This window comes from Scylla paramamosain, chromosome 9, assembly GCF_035594125.1.
Source record: "Scylla paramamosain isolate STU-SP2022 chromosome 9, ASM3559412v1, whole genome shotgun sequence".
NCBI lineage: Eukaryota > Metazoa > Arthropoda > Malacostraca > Decapoda > Portunidae > Scylla > Scylla paramamosain.
The window spans coordinates 844,711-867,500 of NC_087159.1; the positions used below are offsets into that span (position 1 = coordinate 844,711).

Genomic DNA, 22,790 nt, shown 5'->3' on the forward strand with positions numbered 1-22,790 from the left:
ATTTATATACTTCTTGGTGTTGTAAAAACCAAAATTTACATATATTTATGAAGCATAAATATAAGTTTAACAAATTATATAAGATTTTTTTGGAAGTTTCATGAACTTATGTATAGCATCTCTCATAGCTAGTCCCGTGACCCGACACACTCCTGATATTTTTTATTTTATTGCATGAGTAGTTAGTAAACCGAAATATAATAATATACTAGCGTTCCTTAAAGGTATCTGGTGAAGTCTGGCGTGGTGAAAAGTGGAGGGGACGGAAGTGTGTCTTGAATGGCTAAGGCGGGAGTGGAATTTTTGGTGCCAAATATAATACCATGAACGCAAATCACTGCATTATAGAAGAATACAGATTAAATAATATTATTCAAATTATTCTAATTAAATGTTCAACGCTCACTTATCCTTGCTATTTATAAGATGTGACACGTGTAATACGTAGCAATAGGCAGGCGACCAAGAGACGTGGCAACACCGCCTGGGCCAGCGGGCTACGGTGTCATGGTGGGCGCGGGAGTTTGAACACCTCAAGATGCCACACAATAATCCAGGTCAGTACCTCACTGGGAGCACTAATGACACTGGTCTTCACTCTTATGGCAAATACAAAGACTGCCTCAAAAGGACGTGTGGCCTGGCGAGCCTGAGCTCATCGCCCCGCGCCGCCCCAGCCTGATATTGCAGCCCTCCGCCATGTAAACACGGACCAAAATAGCGATAATCAATGAAAACAAACGCCGAATTATATGTTTTTTCGGCTGCTATTATTATTAAATCTAATTTCTGGATGATTGGCGGGGACTGCCCCTCTGGATGCACCAGGTCTTGGGTATTTTAGGTTGAATTAGAGGCGGTGGGACGAGAGAAGGGCGAGGAGTGAGTGGCAGGGAGGTGTGGGACTCTGGGATGGGGTGATGGGGGCGCGTCTTCTGAGTGTAGCCACGATGGACTTGTGTTAGTACTTCCCCTGGTGCAGCGCCCCTTGCCCTGGGCTTGGGCTGTGGTCACTCATTAGGGTCATGCAGGCCAGCCGGAAGTGTTGCCTGACCTTGGCCAGCTGTGGGTGCAGTGCCAGGAGTAGAGGGCTGTTTTGGGCTTAGCAGAACTCCTCTTGGTAGTGGCATTGCAAGCCGTCTTCATGGCATTAGTTTAGACTGTAAAGGGAGAATGACTGTTATGATGTATTTCTACATTTTTTTTCATCATGTTCATAGTTTTCCTTCCCCTATTGTAGATTCTTTACCTCCAAGGATAGAAAGGGAGACTTTTCCCATATTGCGTGTATTCTTTCCCTACTGACTTACTCCAGGGGTACAAGCTTGATCTTATGGATCACTGCCAAACACTATGAGAAGACTAAACAGGTTATAAAGCTGGAAAGCAAGGACTGCTCATTCTTGTCTTGGAATCTGATGACAAGCACCACAGCCTGTCTGTACAAAGTTCCTGAGCATTGCTTGCTCTCCTTGCTCATGTTACCACTGATTGACTGTCAGGGCCTGGGAGGCATTTGTCATCTTAATTTGTAGACAATTCTGTCTTTGTTTATGTTATTCTTGAGAATTGACTGCTATTCTAATGTTTACATGTAACTTTATTTTGTCCTGTGCTGAGCTGCTTCTGTTGGCATCACAATACACAGATTTCCTTTTTCTTCAAAACTTTATTTCCTCAATGCAATGCAGCCATGTTTCATGTCTGTTTTGACACCCTCTCCTTGGAACGCTGAAGGAAATTGCCTCGGTAAAAAAGTCTCAGCTTGTTCTCATTCATTCACTCCACTTTTACATACTCCATTCCCACTCAATCCCTGTCCTTCTCTCTCTTTCAGATAGGTATTCCAGCACTGTTCTATTTTATATTGTCTTCCTCCTCTGACACATGCCAAAATGATAATCACTCCCAGTGTTGTTGTGGATCAGGGATGCTGTAAACTTTCCAGTAACCCAGCTGTGACCACACTGAATGCTTCCATTTGTGACTCACAGTGCAAGGGGCCAGTCACACCCTGCCCTCTAAAGACAACTCTCTCCCTTCACACAACTCTACATGTAACTAATATGCAGACACCCTTCACTCAGAATTCAAAATTTATGATGGTGGCTCTTACACAAGCTTTGGAGTCCCTGTCTGGGAAGGAGACCACAAATGTCCCCAGGTCGGACTCTTCTTCAGGTATCGAACCTAAGTGTCTTGACACCCTACTCAACTTTTTCTTCATTAATTTATGCAGCATTTGCCGCCTTATCTAATTTTCAATCTGTAGAACATCACCTCCCCTCTAATAAGCCTCATCTTCTTTTCCTCACCAAAATGTAGGTGTCTGAGCCAACTGACAGTAGCTCCTTCTCTGTTCCCTCCTATTTTCTCCATACTCATTTTTAATCCAGAGCTGGATGTTGCATCTTTGTAGGCAATGACATAACTTGCTCTTGTATCCATGCTTTTCATCCTCCTCCTCCTCCTCCTCCTCCTCTTCCTCTTCCTCTTCCTCTTCCTCTTCCTCATCTTTGTCCTCCTCCTCCTCCTCCTCCTCCTCCTCCTCCTCCTCCTCCTCCTCCTCCTCCTCCTCCTCCTCCTCCTCCTCCTCCTCCTCCTCCTCCTCCTCCTCCTCCTCCTCCTCCTCCTCCTCAACATCGACATGATACTACCTTCTAGATAGCTACCCTCTCTTCTTCATTGACTCTCAACTGTCCCCTTCTTCTACACTGAACATCTTCAGTCTATCCTTTACTTATAATATAAACTGGAAACTTCATGTCTTATCTCTAGCTAAAACAGCTTCTATAAAGTTAAGCCAGTTTTTTTCTTATCTCCTCCAATTGCTGATTCTGTACAGGAACCTTATCCATCCATGTAAAGAGTATGCCTTACATGTATGGGGAGTTCCACTCATAACACTGTAACAGACTTTGCAATCTCTCTCTCTTATTGCCACAATATTGTGTCTCTTGCTATCTTGTACCACTATTTTCATGCTAACTGCTCTTCTGATCTTGCTAACTGCATGCCTCCCCTCCTCCTGCAGCCTCACTTCATAAAACTTTCTACTTTCTCTCATCCCTATTCTATCCACCTCTCAATTGCAAGTGTTAACCAGTATTCTCAATCATTCATTTCCTTTTCTGGTAAATTCTGGAACTCCCTTTCTACTTCTGTCTTTCCTCCTTATGACTTGAGGGAGGTTTTGAGACACTTATCCTCCAGTTTTCATGATCATTGCTGACTGTTTAGGGACTGGCACCTCAGTGGGCCTTTTTCTTCTAATTTTGTTGCCTTTGACCAATGCACATCCTACACACAAAAAAAAAAAAAAAAAAATCCACTTTTGTAGATATCCAGACTTTCTCCCACTTTCTCCCAATCTGAAAATGGTTCCATCACATTTTACTGACATGCCACACATTCCAAGTCACTTTCATTGCTCTCACTGTCTGTCCTATTCACCACAGCACCTCCCGAACAATAAGATGCATCTTAAAGATGTATGAGATCTTGTAATTTATTCAGCCATATTGGCAATAATGCACCCTTTGACTTGATTGGAGTTTAGAGGTGTTAGTCACATGATGAGTTGGGAAGGTGAACAAGTGTTAGTACCTATCTGTACAGAGCCTGAGCTACATTTGTATCTATATTTATCCAATTTATCCCTTTGTTTGGTAGTTGGTGTGTTTGTGTGTGACATTGCCAAAGATTATGATCCTGCTCATCCACAGACAAAGATGGCAGCGAGGGGGGCAACACAGTGTTCATTGATGCCTCGGCACTTGGGGAGCTGACGAGCCAGCTGACGTCCCAAGACCTAGAGAGTCTGGTGGGCTTCAACATCCAGCCGGCAGATTTGGAGGCTCTGCAGGAGGCAACTGAGGGTCATGTGAGTATTACTGCTTACAGAGGCAAGCTTTCAGATTTCACTTATTTTTGGTGTATTACTAGCGGTAGTCAGAGGATGCTGGGGCAGTGATGTAGGTGAGAGGAAAACAGGTTCTTTTCAATGATTGTGGTGGCAAAATGTGTTGAATATTTTGTGAAAGATAAGTTGCCAATAGAGGACATGATTGAGATCGTAAGGAATTAGATACAACAAAAGCCTAAGGACTGGAGAGATAGATTGAATACAACCAAAGTTGGGTATTGAAATCCTGTACTAGATCATTCTCAATTTTTTTTTACTAGACTTCTCAGAAGTTGACATTTCTAACATTTCTAAAAACTGGCAAGTGATCAAGGTTATTGTATTTACCATGCTGAAATCCTGCACGCCAAGAAGTATTATAATTGCTATGCATTATACACTATTCTTAGACAGTGATCCCTTAGTGTTGTTAGTGATCCCTAACTATTACTCTACTTGTTGATCCCAGGTGGTGGACACTCCTGGAGTGCTCATCTCTGATGGGGTGACAGTGGGCAACATTGTGGAGGTGGAGGGTGGAGAGAGTGGAGTGCTGGAAGAGTCTCAGCAGCTGGACTCCCATGCTCACCACCAGCCAATGGAAGTGGACACCCTCACTGACCATGACCAGGTCATTGGTGAGTATCAGCTGCAGATTTGTCATGGCCATACAAGGACAAAAAAAATAAATTTATAGTCCTTTCAAGCACTTATACATAATTGTGTGTTGGCCTTGATCTCTATCCACAGGAGGCAATATCAGGGAATGTATCACTCACTATTGTCTGCTGTGTGTTACATACTTTGGTTCTCCCACACAGGTGAAATGGACATGCTGCAGCAGGGTGGTGAGCTGATTGGCATGGCAGGAGAGATGTCCACAGGCGGTGAGGCTGCCACCACCTCGGCTCTGCTGGCTTCTGTGTCTTCGGGTGACTCCTCTTCCTCCCAGATAGTTTCAGAGACGCCACAGCTCATAAAGAGCAGCTTGGGCCAGTTTGTAGTTCTGCAGCAGAACCAGGTGAGGCTACAGCTGCTTCTGTAGTGCTACTGTAGTGTCTTATTTATTCCTACTATCTTTTCATTGTATCCTTACTTGCAGTAGTCTCCCTGTTTTTTACATTATGGCTAGATGTTGCAAAAGGTGACAGAAACACATGAATGTAGGGACTAAGGATGCCTTCTCCGTACTTTTATTCCATCATTTATATTAGGTGTGGCAGCTTTTCTTTGCCATCTCAATACCAATATATTGATGTGTATATCAGTAGATCCAGGCTGGACCTGTCAGGTATTGATTGTACATTTTATGTAGTAGTAGTGTGGGAATTACAGCACCCAACAAATAATGGAGAAATTTCTGAATGTTTTATCAAAATTAGTAATATTTCTCAATGAGACGGAACTCGGGAGTATAAGCAAGGTGACCAATTTTTACTTATATATTTCAGCAGAATAACATCTCTATTGGTTCCATGGCCAACCGAATCATCACATCGGGCGGCCAGGTGGTGAGCACAGTGTCGGGCCCTAGCAGCAGCAACAACAGCAAGCCGGTGGTGGTGAACACATCTCAGCTCAGTGGGGGAGTGAGGCAGCAGATGGTGGTCACCTCGCAGGCCCACCCAGTGCGGACGGTGCAGTTCAAGCAGTCATCGCAGACCCAGTCACACAACAGCAGTGGTGTGAGTGGAAGCCGTGTTTTAGGAGAGTGGTCTGTAGTCTTTGAAGTGTTCCCTTTAGCTCTAGACAGAAAAAGCTTCATAACAGGATACATGGTAATAGAGATAAGCTATATAGATATATAGTTAATGCAGGGACTTGTGGTTTGTTGATTCTTGCACATACTCTGGAAGTACAGCTTATTAGTCAGGACTTTTCTGTACTAATCTTTAAAATGTTAATGATGATTTCCTTTACCCTTTTATGAAGAATGTGAATCATAACTGATTGACCATAAACCCTCTTTGGTTTGAGAGCATATAGGACTTGTGATGATGTAGCTGTGAGAGAAACGTTTCCAACTGACATGCTGACATGCCTGCCTTGCCTGTGCAGACGGTGACCAAAGTGATCATCAGCAGCCAGGCTGGCGGGGGCATGAGCAACATTGGGAGCCAGCAGGTGCGCCTCATCACCAGCCAGAGTGGTAATACTGCAGCCTCCCCTGCCAAGCTGACCTTGCAGCAGGCACAGCATGTGGGCTTCTTGCCATCCTCCAAGCCTCAAGGCCAATCTCCAAACAAGGTCAGGAAGGAACACTGGTGAACCTGAGTTTTGTCTTGATGCAGCATCTCTCTCTCTCTCTCTCTCTCTCTCTCTCTCTCTCTCTCTCTCTCTCTCTCTCTCTCTCTCTCTCTCTCTCTCTCTCTGTCTCTCTCTCTCTGTCTCTCTCTCTCTCTCTCTCTCTCTGTCTCTGTCTCTGTCTCTGTCTCTCTCTGTCTCTCTCTCTCTCTCTCTCTCTCTCTCTCTCTCTCTCTCTCTCTCTCTCTCTCTCTCTCTCTCTCTCTCTCTCTCTCTCTCTCTCTCTCTCTCTCTCTCTCTCTCTCTCTCTCTCTCTCTCTCCAACAGAATGACACCATCAGCCTGCACTCATTTTCCTCCATTTGATGAAGTAGACTTAGCTAAGATGAAGATCAGAGCTAGATGTAATTATGGTAGGAATAATAATAATAAGGTGATTAAGGGATATCTCCAGAAAAAGTGAGGCATCAGAAATCCCAGAAAGGTAAATGGAGTTGTGGTGGAGCTCCAGCTTCCCTCTCAAATGCCATCAGAAAAATTGAACAGAATTCTGGATATCATTCTGCAACTACAAGAAGCTATGTTGGTAATCTTTAGAGGTCTGAAAGTAGACAGGGAAAGAAAGTGTAAAGATGAATACAATTAAGGAGACATTCCCCAATAAAGTGTGAGGATAGATTGTTAGAATATATGAGAGCAAGGACGAGAGAGTGGTAGGAGAGTAGAGTGCAGGGATGAGGTGCATGGACAGGTGCAGATGGAGACTTTTGTCATGGCCATCCACATCCTGTAAGGGAATTGCCAGAAACAGGCATCTCTGTAGATTAGATTCGAAGAAAGAAGCTCTGTGCAAGGAGGAAGATACCGGTTGTTAATGTAGCCTCCGTTCAGCAGATTGTTGTGCAGCGGGTGAGTATGGGTGGAGTGTCCCCTGTGAAGAGTCCCAATAAGTTGGTCCCTGTGTCCTCCAAGTCACCCACCAAAATTGCCCCAGCCCCTCCTTCCACGCAGCAGGTGGGTTGTCCGGCAGTGGCTGCTTTCCTCCCTGCTTGTCTATAAGGGGCTGCCGTTATTGTGTGTTTCATCAGCGAGCTCCGGCCTTTGTCTTGTTTGTGCTTCTTTAAGTCTTATTTCTATATTTATACTATTTTCTGTACTGTGAATATATTTTTCTTATTGGAGGTTCCATTTTAAAAATATATAATAAGAATTATGAATCTTTAGGTGAGATGTCACAGAGAAAAGCTGTATGCATTTTCATGAAGGGATGGAATATTGTGCATTATTAGCCAACATGTTACAAAGAAGGCTTTACATGCAGGATGGGCAGAAGCTATTGTGCAAACTCTTATACATAGGAATACAAGATTTAAGCAAACTTCTATCTGTAATTCCCTACATAAGTTGTCATTGTTAATTATCAGTTCAGCAACATTACCATTTATCCCTCTAAACATTGTTATGCTGCAGGATTGTGTGTTGCTTGGCTATGAATGGTATGAATGGCTGCCTGTGACTGGTGGCTAAGTGCCAGCCATCCTAAAGTGCAGTTAATAGTGTAATCATTTGTTGAATTTTCTAACCATCCTAGAAACAAGTTATGTAAGCATCAAGTAGAGAGTTGTCAGTGGATGCATCCAACATTCATCATTATTTATATTACTTCTTCGTATTTGAGGAGTTGAGATTAATATTTAGGTATGTCATGCTTCCATATTGCACAATCTTGTTTTTTTCCCTAATTTTTCAAGTAACTAGATTTATCTTCTCAGACTTCAATCATGGTTTATTTTTCCATTTTTTAAAATTTTTAGTAACTTTGGTAAATCACATCTAATAAGGAACAAGGAGGCAGCGTTTCATATGTTGTGCCAGCTGTCCATCTTGTCCATGTCATTTGCTGCCGGTGACCTCTGTTTCCCTTGTGTACTAATTTTGTGACAGCCACCTTGGTACCTCTTCTTGTAATCTACTGCTGTTCTCTGGGTCTGTTAGTCTTGTGATGACTTGCTGCATGTTGATCTCGATGGTCACATCTCGTCTCTCATCTGTCAGGGTTGTGATAGCTCATGTGTTTGATTTCTTCTTGGTGATTCTTGGGTTACAACAGATACACTAAAATTATGACTCCCTTAAGTCATCTAAGAGATTATAATCTGTATCTACATATATGTAAAAATGAATGTGTGAGTGACTTCCACTCACTGTTCATTATTAGAATGTATGCTGTGTGTACTTTTTTCAGCCAGGAATTCATCATAAATGTTGTCATCCAGCAATTTCTGTATTTCACAAAATGTTGCCCTCACTTAATACTTTGTTGACACAGAAGGACTATCTGATATCCTGTGTATTCTCATGCCAACAGTTTAACTGAGGTGCTTAGAGTTGTATCGACACTGTCTTTGCAGATTTTAACTCAAGTGAGCAGTGGTGGAGCTGTGAGGAACATTCTTTCAAGTCCTCAGAAGATTGTCATAAAGAGCAATATTCCTCAACCTGGACAGGTGAGTAGTGTTGTGTGGCTGTGCTTGTTTCATTATGGCAATGTTTGCAGCACCATGAGGGAAAGTTGAAGCTGTGAAAGAGATGTGCATGTCAAACTGGGACAGGGATGTAAATTAAATTATTTGTAAGAGAGAGAAATGTAAGTTTTGAGTTGATAGTGGGAAAGGGAGAGTTGGGAGAGTGATGTGCTGTTGAAGGGGAAGCAAGTGTCTGGTGTCTTCCTTAGGGGACAGTGAGCACCGTCCGGAGTGGCCAGATTGTCACTTCTGGGGGACAGCAGGTCATCAAGATTCCAGCCAATCAAGTGCAGCAACTGACAGCACAGCAGCAGAATGTGCAAGTTCTCTCCAATAAGGTTTGTTTTTTTTGTTTTTTTTTTATTGCTATCTTTTTAATTTGATTTTTGTTGGTTGAATAATTAGTTAATGTAGGAATGGCACAAGAATCAAGAGTGTGTAATGTGGTAACAAGCTCTCTGAATGGGGCATGTGCAGTGACAAGATGGGTGGCTGAGGTCAATGAGAATGTGTATGAGATGTGGCATGAGCAAGTGTGGATGCAGTATAAGTTGTGGAGTGGTGAAATGGGTGAAGAGGAACACACAGACATGGTATGGCTATATTGAGATGAAGAGCAAAGAGTTTGTAAAGAAAGTGTATATGAGTGAAGTTGAAGGTGCTAATAGGAGGGTAAGGTCACTTGAAAGATGGAAGAATAAAGTAATGGTGTGCATGTGTGAAAAAGATGTTAGTACAAGCTAACTGCTTGAACAAGCAATATGTGTGGATAAGGAGAGGTGGAGGCTTGCCTTCTGTGGCCATTCTCTTGGGGAATGCTTCTGAAGGAAGCAAGGTCACAGAGAGTCACTAGAATCAAAATGAGATTTTGTTGGCCATCAGTATTCAGCCATTACAACAGCATAGTTAATGTACTGATGTTTGGTATCATATAAATACCTTCAAGAATAACAGCTTCAGTTCAAGTTTGAATGTTTAGATTATGATGCCCCTTGATATGTTTGAAGGTGTGTGATCATGATGTAGCTAGGGATCAATTGTGTGACCCTTTGCACAGGATGGTAGTTTGCCCTCCTTTCCCTCATTTCTAGTTATGTGATAGTATATGTGGCTTCTAAACAGAATTGTCTGTTTTAAGCTTGAATACTCTCTTGTAACTCTGTAATCTCTTCTCCTTGCTTCCTCTTCTTTTCATATCCATCAACTATTCAAGTTGATCAAATATAGAGTAGGACATCAACTATTCAAGTTGATCGAACATAGTAGTAGCAATAATAATAATAATGATAATAATAATAATAACAATAATAATAATAATAATAATAATAATAATAATAATAATAATAATAATAATAATAATAATAGATAATGATGTACTGCTTTCTGATTGCTTTGTATGTGCTTCAGATGAACTATATTCGGCTAGTGAGTCCTGGAGTTGGTGGAGGAGGAGGAGGAGGAGGAGGCAGTGCCACACTCATACGCCCAACACCTCCCACCAACAAGCCCATTGCTCCTGCTGCCTCTCAGCCCATCAAAATTAAGGCTATGCCCATTGCTCCCAATCAGACTGTAAGTTTGACTTTGCTCTTACTGTTATGATTACCATGCTGTGATGGCAGTGTTGGTATGGTATGTAGCAGTACACATGGCAGGTAACTAGCCATGGGTAGGATGGTTACAGTACTGTATACTTGGCATGCACCTCTAGTTGAAACTAATTCCCCCTTTGAAATAGTAGAACCAAATAAATGATGAGTTGGTATACATGTAATTTTTTCTCATGTTGAATTAAATTGCTTCAAGTAACTTCAGTCTTAATCCCCTCACCACTCCTATGCAGGGGAACAAGCAGCGGGTGATCATCCCAGTGTCCGGCTCAGGCTCGTCCAATGTGTCGGGTGGGATGCCTCAGACCAACCTGACCCTCCCAGCCTCTGCCCTGCCCCCAGGAGTCCTTTCCAACACCCAGCCAGGTTCAGTGGTTATGATCCCAGCTCACTACATGTCACAGGTACCTTGGTGCTCACACTGCAGTTGTCACTTACACCAAGCTATCATATTAACACTTAGGTGGCAGGTGACATACTGGTACATCCTGCTTCTGGTGGACCTGGTATTTGGGAGATGTTTTATTGTGTCTCTGTAATTTCTGGTGCACTCTTCATCAGGAAGAAAACAACAACAAAATATTTCAAAATTGTTACCTAACATAGGATAAAGTTTAAATTAAATTCTGCTATGTTACAGCTTCAGTCAAACACTACAAGCAACAGCACAATTCAAGCATCAAACCAGATTCCTCCAGGAACCATCATCCCACACACCACAAAGCCACAGCCTTCTCGCACAATCATTGATGCAAATGGGATCAGACCAAGAAAACCTTGCAACTGTACAAAGAGCCAGTGTCTTAAATTGTGAGTATTCTTGCTTACTTTAAAAAAGCTCCCCTCCACCATATCCTCTTCATGCCTTCCTTCTTGACATCAGAACTACAAAAAAGCTCATTGAGTCCTTTCCTATCAATACACCGGTACCCATTTTGAGAATGTATGAGTAAACTGTTTTCCCACATTGGTGGTTCGTCAGCATGTGGCGAAATGGAGGCTATTTTGCATGTACTTAAGTGATCTTTTCTTTCTTCCTTAGATACTGTGATTGCTTTGCAAATGGAGAATTTTGCAACAACTGTAATTGTGCAAACTGTTTCAATAATTTAAATCATGAGGAGGATAGACAGAAAGCAATCAAGGCATGTTTGGATAGAAATCCCCAAGCTTTCCGGCCAAAGATTGGCAAAGGTGGAAGCGATAATGAAAGGAGACACAACAAAGGCTGCAACTGTAAGCGGTCTGGGTGCCTGAAGAACTACTGTGAATGTTATGAGGTAAGTGTATTTTTATGGATTATTTTTAGTAAATGCATAGGTGGTATTTGTTTTGTTGCTGTCAATATTTTGTAGATACAAAAGGCATCTTTTACCTGCCACAAACAAAATATATAGTAATTACTTGCACCATTTTATCATTTAACTAATATGTGATTATTTGCAGGCCAAGATCCCATGCTCCAACATGTGCAAGTGTGTGGGCTGCAAGAATGTGGACATGACACCAGCACCGGAGAGGAAGGGACTGATGCAGCTGGCCGAATGTGCTGAAGCACGGGTCAATCAGCAGAAGGCCGTTAAATCAAAATTACCTTCATTCTCACATCACTCACCCAATAAAATGATTCTTCCTACCACTTCAAAGTAAGCATTACTTGAGTACTTCAAGACAAATTTTAAACCTAAGAAATGTTGGCCCACTTGTAGCAGGAAAAGAGCATCTGAGGAGCCATAGTAGTTTTTGCAGGATATCAAAGAAGCCATGAAGTTGCTTTGGTAATAGAGCTATTGATTTAATCTTTTCATAAATACCATACATCTCTTAAAAATTCCAGTTTGTGGTAAGATAACTATAAGATGACTTATAGCACATAACAAACAGTGAGATAAACAGTCCTCAAGAAGTCATAAGTTTTTATGAACACAGTGTCATTTGGGGAAGAAAATTCAAGCAGAAAAGAAAGATTCTAGAGGATGTGTGAAAGTAACAGAGAAAAAAATGATGATAATGATAATTTGTGTTATTTATTTAATTTATTTAATTTATTAATTTACTTATTTACTTATTTATTTATTTTTTTATTTTTTTTTATTTATTTATTTTTTTATTTTTTTGCAGATCTGGTTACTATCGAATGAACCAGGAGGTGGTGGAGGCAACATGCCAGTGTTTGCTAGCACAGGCAGACAAGGCAGAGGGAGCCTTGGTGTCAGCTGCTCAGTTGGAACAAACTGTCATCTCAGAGTTCTCACGATGCCTAATGCAGATCATTGGCAGCTACACGTCACGATCTAGAGGTCAGTGAACAGAGTGCTTCGTCCCTGACTCACCTTTTCCATGCACTGCTGTACATTTCTGTTGAGCACCACATTACACCTCATGCCATTAACATTAAACTGTGAAGATATGAAGATTGTATGGTTGTGTGTGAGTAGTGCTTTCATGCATATCTTTTCAGTTTTAGTTAAGCTAGATAAATACATGGCCAGATACATTGAGAAATACATAAGTAATAGTGGAGATACACACAAAAATTAAATAATAAAGTATTGCAGTGTTTTTTGTAAACTAATGAAGTGGTTTGTTCTCTTTCAGGGCTGGGTGACACGTAGCAACAGTAGAGCTTCTCAGTTGTATATATATTGAAATTTTATCAAGTCATGTATATAGTCTGGAGTGAAATGTATATTTTCTTGTTTCTGCATTAGTCTGAGAAAGGTTTGTGTTTTTATTTTCATCTATATTTATAATTTGTCTTGTAATTAATTTGAGATAAATTCCTACTCGAATGTAAATTGTAGATTATTGCTCAGATTGTTGCTTTCTTCACCCTCCTTACACTTTTTTTTCTCTCTCTCCTCATAGAATTCCCTTCCAAATTATATATAGTTTGTATTTTATATGTGTAAATTTGGTTATGAGGAATGTATGATTTCAGAAAGTGTTGTCTTATACTCCTTAATGCTGGGGTCACCTGAATATATTGAGAAAGTGCATACGGTATGCAATGATGAATATAAATCTGTACCTGAGTCTGCACCTGCAGTTCAAATGTCTTTTTGTTTATATGTCTGTTGCCAGTCTTTCTATCAGTCCATATATCTTTTTAGGTAGTACTTTTTATTATTGTTATTATTATCATTATTATTGTTATATTATTTAATTATTTATCTATTGATATTATAGTTTTTATTTTTTTTATTTATTTGTTTTTACATAAAAGGGTAAAAAAAAAACTATGTTAAAGAGTACACTTAATTGCCAGTCTGAAAGTATATGTACTAAAATCCTGAGGAGTATAGCCTCTTTACCATTGGTTTTGACACTTCTCTTAGAAGTGTTTGAATCTAGGTTTATTGTAAGAAAAGTCTCCATTAGTGCCTTTTTTACACCCAGTCCCTGCTTTCATGAGAGATGAAATTTCAAGTTGGTACTCAATGTAGATATCATCAGCCTACAAAAGTCTCCCCTTACCTCCTCTACTCACCTCTGCTGGATGCCAGTCTTTTCTGGGTCACTCCAATGAAGCTTAGTTCATTTCATTGTCTACATCTTTATCTTACCAGTCTGTTTACTGTCTGTTACTCTAATTACCTAATATCCATCCACGTTATGTTGTGTTCTGTTCACATCCACTGTTTTCTTTTTATTGTCAAAATGTTTTCAGCCTTAGTTTACTTCTCTGTCAGTAATGCCTTCTTATTTCTCCATGTTACATCAAGCAATATTTTCTTCATTCCACTTTGAGCATTCAGAAGTTTTTGTTCCTGGGTTTCTTAAGGCTCCAGGTTGCCAATAAAAAGCGGATGTTAAAATTGGCAGAGCATTGTGATGATAAACTTTTCTCGTAATTGCTATTCATGATAGTGTTTTGTTTAACAAAAAATACTCCGTCCCTCAATCTATATTCTTTGGATTCTTTTCATGAATAGGATTAAAGATCTAGATCAGAACATGAGCATTTAATACTGAAAATTTACTTCTGAAATTGGTGAAATCTCCAAATCCCTTTGTTTCAGAAGTTCAGGCGTTTTAGAAATTAGAAAGATATGGGCACACTGACGCCACATCTTTCTTGGAAAAGCTGAAGTGGAATTTGTTCCATACATATACTTGTTTTTATTCCCTTCAGTGAGTCTTCAAGATTAATGTTGGAGGAGCAGCCTAAAGAAGCAAACTTAAAGTGGTCATTTAAACTTTTACATGACAGTTGTGCAAGGAGTAGAGTGAAGTGAGTGAGTACATGTTTATGGGTTAGTAATCATTAAAGCTTTCATACAGTGAAACATATTTTCATAATAATACTTTTTCACTGATCTACTCTGGTATTTCTATATTTGATTTATCTGGCAGCAATGCATCATTCAGCAGTGTAAATCTGGAGTGTAGGAAAGATGAACTCCAGCTTTCAGAGGCACCAGACAATTATCTGTTTAGTCTTGGCAAGTGCTGGAGAAACATGTGTTACACTTGTGCCATTTTAGATGAATGAGAGACTCATTCTAGAGGAGAGTTATGCACTGACCTGTCTCAGACTACTATTCCTGTCAATTACACCAAGATGATCAAGAATCACAGTTATGAGAAGTAACAAACAATTCATGTCTATCTGGAAAGAGGCACCATAATAAAGGGAACTTCATCTGCATATTTGATTCCTGCAAGTGTGTCTTAAGACAAAGCTCTTTAGGTGGACCTTTCTTATTCATTGTGATACCAGTGTTTGATTATTACTTAAAGTATAAGTATCATCCTCTGAAGTGTTTTAAAACAAATAAAAATAGCACTGAACTCAATGCATTGATATTATTTTGTCTATTTCAGTAGTATGTTGATATGGCAGGTCATTTTGCCTCACAAGAAATGCTCCCAAAATGAGGCACAAAAGTTTCTAGTTTTTGTTCTCATCAGTGTCAGGTATTGGATAAAGAGCCTAAACTGCATTTTGCTAGACAGTTGATCATTTCCTTGTTTTGCTGAAAAAAAAAAATAATAATAATAATTGCCTGCAAATATGTTGTAATTTGCCAGTCAGATGAGCACAGCCATGTGTCAGTGTTCATCACTAATTTATATCAATCTCTCTCTCTCTCTCTCTCTCTCTCTCTCTCTCTCTCTCTCTCTCTCTCTCTCTCTCTCTCTCTCTCTCTCTCTCTCTCTCTCTCTCTCTCTCTCTCTCTCATTTTATAAAATAGCACTTCTAGGAATGATAAGGAAAGTAAATTGATGGTTTACATGCAGTCCTGTTTTGTATCAGTAATGTATTCAGGGAACCCCAGTATTCATAACTTTATTTTGTTTTATTGTGCATTATAATGTTATTTCAAGTAATATATACAAATATATAATATTTTACATTATTATATAAGTATTAATGCCTGACAAATATTTTTTATAACTTAACAAGATTCTCTTCATGCTTAAAAGTCTTCATTCATGAGTTTCCACATTGTTCTTTCCTTTGCTAATAAATTTTAAGTTTGACAGCTAAACTTATAATTCAATAACCGTGCCTAGAAATTATAGTGCTTTTTACTGGATGCTGTGCAGGTAACCATGAAAGAATGAGAAGCTGTGTTCATCATTATTATCATCATAAGTGTCTTGCTTCCTTCTCAGGACCTCAAAGTGGGACGTTTATAACTAGTGTGAACAGGAGGCGCATCCATTCCCATACATTATAGTTTATGCCACATCATATCTCCTATTTGTTCCCTACTTGCCATCCCACTCTTCTGGAGTGTCCATATACTAATACACATGGACATTGTCCTAAACGGGTTTCCTTATCTCACATTTTGTTATCAGTTATTAACCTGATTTAAAGCTTAAGACTGAAAAGTAATTTCTCATTTGTGTCCTTAGTTCCACTTAATGTACTCAGTTAGGAGCGAAAGGATAAAGTAAGTGAGCTGATTAATGTGAAGTTAAGCCAAACTATCTCTTTTCTTATTTTATTTATTTTTTATTCTATTTGGCACTTGATTCACTCATAAGCAGATTTCATGGAGTAACTATAATCCATCCCAATCACTGACAGTATGCAGTTGGTTGGCCAGGCACAAACAACTATAGATACACTTGGATAAACTTGCTGGTCACTGCGGATGGTAATACTTTATACATTTTCACACAAATAAAATACCTTCACGTAAACTGTACTGTAAAAATAGTGACATGACTCGGGTGTTATTTAATGTAGTGGAAAAAAAAATTATATATATATATATATATATATATATATATATATATATATATATATATATATATATATATATATATATATATATATATATATATATATATATATATATCAAATCAAAGAAGAATATATATATAAAATCGAAAAGAAATCAAAAATTTCTTTTCGGCCTCCTCCTTCGCAGACATGACGATCCTGTCTCCTCGTCAGTCACCTGCGAACTAAATAGTTTGATCAAAATTTTGACAGGAGCCCACACACGCATCAAAAATTTGACGACTCGTCAAAAAATATCAAACGGATTTGATCAATCAAAATTTTGCTTCAAATCTTTTTTTGACATCAAAACGTCCTACACACACTCAAATTTTGCATCAAAATTTTGATATCAAAATTTTGATGCAAAATTTTGACGCTTTTTTTTGAACGTGTATGGGCCCCTTAAGGGTAGTAGACGGAGATATGAACGGTTGCTGTTGCTGCTGCTGATGATGATAGTGATGATGGTAGTGTTGTTTTGTTGTGACGTCACAGGTCCAGCTGACGCTCGCGCCTCGCTGCCTCGTCTCAGTCTTGTCCGTCGCTGTTGGTGTGTGTCGCATTTCTGTTTTCAGTGAAAAACGGCAATGGCTTTCGCTGTGCAGATTCGTCAACAGCTGCAGGCGCTTGTTTCGTCCGGCGGTTCCCACAAGGACCATGACAAGTGAGTGGTATGTGGTGTAGAGTGGTGGTGTGGTTCAGGGAGGCGGGGACACACAGAGGCTCGCCTGGCCAGGGGCAGCTCAACGGTGGCCTCAGCACAGTAAGATCACTTACTTACGCCCCATGACCGTTTTCCAGGGTGGGTAAAGCTCAGTTCCATACCCCTCCCCCCCCTTTCAGTGCTCAAGCTTGAATGCTAAATCTTCGGAGACTAACTCGAGTATCTAGTGGACCAATTTTGTCAAGCATAAGCTCCCCATCCCCCTGTGGTTAGGTTAGGTAATGTTTTATATAAAATGCTTCAGCAGCTAACCAAATCGGTATTTCTTGATAAGAAGTCCGTCCCGTCCATTCCACCGCTAACCTCCCCTAACCCCTCAAACAAGCTTGGGGACCTGTGGAGAATTGGGTTTTTTTGGGGGGGATGAAAAATAAGTGAAATAAGGGTGTTAAAAAATCTAAGGAAATTTACCTTAATATTTCAAATTTCTCAAACATATCCTAGCCCCTAGACCCCTCCTGTTTGGGAGTTAATTGATTTGTTGCTTTCCAGATACAGGGCTGTTCTGGAGTCCATTCTGAAAGCAGGCAATGAGAGTGATGTTGCAGAAGGACTTCAAGCTTTTATTGAAGCAAGTAAGGCTTTAGGAAATTATGTACAGAATTTAATTGGTGAAAATAAACCTTATTTAATGAACAATGAAGTTACTTTAACTTTGAGTGATTAAACCTAATACTGCCTCCTTTATCAAAGAGAATAAGCTATACATTGTCTTGATCCTGAGGTGTTGGTCTTCAGCTGAGAACACATACATTTAGTTATGCAGTAGGCAGGTGTTAGATACATAGCAGCAGAAAACTTATGTGTGTAGTAATCTCTCTCTCTCTCTCTCTCTCTCTCTCTCTCTCACGGAGCTAAATGTCATTTTATGACGTTCATTCTGTCTTATCAGTATTTTTTCTTTATTGTAAATATTTTACATATATCTCATTCATCAACACCATTTATCATCATTGATGTGTTATGTTATTTCTGTTCAGTTGTGAAGGAGAATGTCAGTCTGGTAATATCTCGCCAGCTGCTCTCAGACGTCTCTACGCAACTCACATCCATGGCTGATGGTGTGGCAAAGACAGTAGCCCACTTCACTCTTGATAAAGTAAGTCATGCATGAACATTTCTTACCTACCAGCTGCTCATTGGTAGCAGTAGTTTTCTTTTATTCAGCTTGGATTATTTCAAACATGTGATGTAGCATTTAAGGAAGAAGCTGGAAAGAAAAGAAACAACATAATAACGAAGCATTTGTAATGTACATTGATTCACTATTAATGAATTTCTGTATGTGTGTTTTCTCCACACATCTGAAAGAAGCCTCACTCATTTGAATACCTTCAGGTTCAGCCTCGAGTCATCAGCTTTGAGGAACAAGTGGCCAGCATCAGGCAACACCTTGCTGACATATATGAGAGGGAGAGTTCCTGGAGAGAAGCAGCAGCTGTTCTTACTGGAATTCCTCTTGAAACAGGACAGAAGTAAGCACAAACAGAATTTCTGTTTAACTGATATGAACTGCAAATACTGTGATATTCAGGAATGTTTATCTTAAAGATTTCCATTCTAGTTTGGTTGCATATCATAATCTAGAAGCTGCATGCATACAGTAGGCAAACATTTAATCCACAATTTGTATTAGCTGTAGTTATTTGTATATTTTCTCAGGAAGACAAGAAGAGTTGTTGTTGTTGTTATTTGAATCATGTTTATGTATTCTTCAGGCAGTACAGTGTTGACTATAAGCTGGAAACCTACCTCAAGATTGCCCGTCTCTATCTGGAGGATGATGACCCAGTACAGGGAGAGGCATATATTAACAGAGCCAGCATCCTGCAGGTGAGTCAGGCCAGCACTCCAGCTTCTGTTGTGCTGGGCAAGCACAACAGATTCTCAAAGGAATCATGAGAGCTAGACAACCAGGACACTGTATCACCATTAGAGTTGTAGAAGAGCACTAATGTTTCCTGCTCCATGGTGATATGACATGGCACTGAAATCACAGCTCTTGTGTTAGTCCTTGCATTTCCTTCAGACAAAGACTTCCATTATGGGTGTGGCCAGGGCAAATATCTCCAGTCATATCTTTACAACCATACTCTCATGCATCCTTCATTTCAACTTCAGCATTCCATCATGCCTTAGCCTTTTCTCTTTATTAAGTATAAGTAATTTTTATTCAATGTTCATTTCCTAAACTTGGAATTCTGTAAGGTCATTGATACTCAGTGATTGCATCATTCCAGGCAGAGTCCAAGAATGAACAGCTGCTCATCTACTACAAAGTTTGTTATGCAAGAGTTTTGGATTACCGACGGAAGTTCATAGAGGCAGCCCAGAGATACAATGAGTTGTCTTACCGACCCATCATTCATGAGGATGAGAGGATGGAAGCTTTGAAGAAGGCTCTCATCTGTACTGTCTTAGCTTCAGCAGGTATGTATAAGACTTGTGACATATTCTCATGCTTTTAGGATGATCTTGTCAATAAATTTAATGGCCCACTAGCATGGTTCAGTAGTTTGAACACTCAAGGATTTGTTCATCCTGGTTCAGGAAAAAAGAATGAAATCTGAAAGCCCAGGTCAGTTTGAGAGAAAGATAGAGCAGTGTGTCTTGTTGCAGGCCAGCAGCGATCCAGAATGCTGGGGACGCTGTTCAAGGATGAGCGTTGCCAAAAGCTGCCCTGTTATCATATCCTGGAGAAGATGCACCTTGACAGGATCATCCGCCACAATGAACTCACAGAATTTCAGAACATGCTGCAGCCACATCAGCAGGCCACCACATCAGATGGTTGGTAGGAGTTGTGCTGCCAAGATGAAAATTAGTTTATCATGATCTCTTTCATCATCATTTTGAAAGGGAACATACATGCTTGCTTGTGTCAGGCTTGTCCAGCTAATAACAGTTCATCATTATATATGTGATTGTGACATTTCATGAAGTGTGTCAGAAAAAAACTTGCATATTAGTAGCCTACAGAGTGATGGAATCAAGGTCACATAGCAGTGATATCACTGGTAGACATGTGTGTTTGGAAAGCCTGAGACAATGCAGGAATATACTCATGTAATTTTTCCACAATTCTAGGATCTACCATTTTGGACAGAGCTGTTACAGAACACAACCTGCTGGCAGCTAGCAAGCTTTATAACAACATAACGTTCTCTGAACTTGGGGCTCTCCTTCAAATATCTCCAGCAAAAGCTGAGAAAATAGCCAGCCAGATGATTACTGAGGGACGCATGAATGGGTACATTGATCAGGTAAGGAAAGTTGTTTGATCTTTAAGAACACAGAACACAACAAGATTGAATTAATGTTGAAGACAGAAATCTTTTTCCTTAGGAATCCTTATTTTTAGTTCTCTGTCTGTCATTATACCAGGCTGGTAATCTCACATGGGGTGACCCAGACAAAGCACCACACACTCATGCACTTATTCACACTCTTAGCATCATCAGCCATTGGTGGAAAAATGAGTGAGGGGAAATAAGATTAAAGCATGCAAGGAAAAAATGCCAGCATAGGAATGAAAGGTGACATTTGTTGTAGCCATTTCCTTTGGGAGAGTTCATAAAAACCAGTGTCAGATATAGATTAGATATAGATAAGTTCTCTCCTTCTCAGATTGATGGCATCCTCCACTTTGAGGCACGTGATGTCCTTCCTCAGTGGGATAAGCAGATCCAGTCTCTCTGTTTCCAAGTGAATGGCATCATTGAAAAAATCAATATTGCACATCCAGAATGGGTGGCTAAGGTTATGGATGAACAAATGATGCAATAATAGAACAAATTCCAGACTAGTGTTATAATTTGTTCCAGTAAGTATGCAGGATCAAGAGTTATGGCATGTGAATTTGCAACATGTGTTCTGGTTTACATTTTTGAGTATTACACTAAAGATAGATGTAAGAAAATTACAGAATATTTGAAGTGCAAGATGAAGAAGCTCAATAAAATTATTGAACCATAAAATTCATCCTCTTAACTACAGCTAATGCCTATGATACAGGTTGGACAGGAAGACTTTAAGGTTATCAGCCCATCACTACCACTGTCATACCTTTTGCCCCTTCATCCTGTCTGTCCTACCTCCCATCACCTGCATGTGGTCTGGTGTACATACATGTCTACTCTCACAACTGACCCTTGTAGGCTCCACAAACTGATGGTACTTACAGGTGAATTGTTCTGTTACTTACCTTCTAATCCAGCAGCAAGACGTAGGATGCTGTGTGCTCGGTGTTAAATGTATGTGTGTGTGCGTGCGCGCTTGCACCAGCGTGATCTGGCAAGGTGAAAGGTGCGTTTTTGAAAATTGCCATGCTCCTCTCACCATCTTCCTCCAGTCAGTGTTGTAAATGTGATGTTCACTACTTTACTGTCAAGGTGATGTAATTAAAGAAATGCTGATTACAATGAATATGCTAATGAGAGGCAACCCCTTCATAAATCTGCTGCGGGCGGTCCTGATGAAGCGTAACCCTGCAAACGTTCGCAGGGGAAAGAAAATGTTCTCCGAAAAGTAGCCACAGTATAACTAAGGGAAGAGAGAAAGAAGAAGAAGAAAAAAAAAGTACTTCAAGAAGCATCAGGAGGCAGACCATGGAAACAGGCAAGACAGGGTGAAGGCTAGGAAGGCTTATTAGGCGGGTGGGGGAGCGCGATGGCTTGGTGGGATTGACTGATCCTGTGGGATGTGCCGATGCCTTCCCTTTGCCTTTCTCTGTACCATCAGTCTCGGGACTCAGGCTCTGCGTCTCACGAGGAAGGTATAAAGTCTTCCTTGGTGTCTTATGGTACGTGCACTGAGAAAGGTGGTTTCCCCGCGTGAGCAAGGCTTTCTAGACTTGGCACACGTGTGTAGCATACACGGTGCCGGGTCGTGGACGGTAAAAAGTCGAAATGTGTGAAAGTGGAATTAATCTGTCACTCGAACCGTAAAAAAAAACACCCTTAAAGACCCGTGTATCTTCAATCAGAGCCTTTTAAATGTAGTCTTGTTAATCTGTCACTAGAACCGTAAAAAGACCCTTAAAAACCAATGTAGCTTCAACTAGACCTTTGGAAAATAGAAATCATGATAATATGTCATTAGAGCCGTAAAAAAAAAAAAAAAACTTAACCCATGTAACTTAAACTAGGTCCTTTGAATGTAGTGGAGGTGCGGCACAGAAGTCTTTCAGAATAATGGTCGTCGAGCTGCGACACTGCCAGGCAAATGATTCAAGAAGTTAGGTGTTTGCCGTATGACCCGAAGCTATTACTTGCTTTGGTGACGCCAGATTAACACTGAAGGCCGTATTCTTAATCTTAAGGAATCGGCAACGACCTGATGATGATAACACACACACACATACACACACACACACACACACACACACACACATTTTCCTACCATCTACTGCGCTTATAGCATTTCATCTGTTATATTTGTTTATTTTTGTAATTTAATTTTCAATTATTTTTTAATTGAGTGTTGTAAGGGCTTCCCACAAGTAGACTCTACATACCTTTTAGCTGGCTTATCCACCTAC

The 22,790-nt window shown here is 40.2% G+C and overlaps 2 protein-coding genes across 8 annotated transcripts; both read left to right on the forward strand.

The window, feature by feature from the left end:
* Positions 1-406: 406 nt before the first annotated feature.
* On the forward strand, positions 407-15,778 carry LOC135103351 (protein lin-54 homolog). 6 transcript variants are annotated; one of them, XM_064009404.1, is made up of 16 exons: positions 407-557; positions 3,726-3,883; positions 4,374-4,542; positions 4,726-4,925; positions 5,356-5,589; positions 5,963-6,151; positions 7,043-7,162; positions 8,560-8,655; positions 8,883-9,011; positions 10,081-10,245; positions 10,517-10,687; positions 10,924-11,093; positions 11,326-11,563; positions 11,730-11,929; positions 12,405-12,583; positions 12,882-15,778. In XM_064009404.1, exons 1-16 carry the CDS (start codon positions 539-541, stop codon positions 12,896-12,898), a joined length of 2,454 nt encoding a protein of 817 aa, XP_063865474.1. In that variant the 5' UTR covers positions 407-538; the 3' UTR covers positions 12,899-15,778. The 6 variants fall into 6 exon arrangements, with proteins under 6 accessions (XP_063865474.1, XP_063865472.1, XP_063865473.1 ...); XM_064009402.1 differs by lacking the exon at positions 407-557 and adding an exon at positions 936-960; XM_064009403.1 differs by lacking the exon at positions 407-557 and adding an exon at positions 936-960 and having other exon boundaries at positions 5,359-5,589.
* Positions 15,779-16,988: 1,210 nt separating this feature from the next.
* On the forward strand, positions 16,989-21,228 carry LOC135103358 (COP9 signalosome complex subunit 4-like). Of its 2 annotated transcripts, XM_064009425.1 has the most exons (9): positions 16,989-17,191; positions 17,744-17,826; positions 18,232-18,350; positions 18,590-18,726; positions 18,970-19,084; positions 19,492-19,681; positions 19,871-20,041; positions 20,339-20,514; positions 20,879-21,228. In XM_064009425.1, exons 1-9 carry the CDS (start codon positions 17,115-17,117, stop codon positions 21,035-21,037), a joined length of 1,227 nt encoding a protein of 408 aa, XP_063865495.1. In that variant the 5' UTR covers positions 16,989-17,114; the 3' UTR covers positions 21,038-21,228. The 2 variants fall into 2 exon arrangements, with proteins under 2 accessions (XP_063865495.1, XP_063865496.1); XM_064009426.1 differs by lacking the exon at positions 17,744-17,826 and having other exon boundaries at positions 17,033-17,191.
* The last annotated feature ends 1,562 nt before the right edge of the window (positions 21,229-22,790 follow it).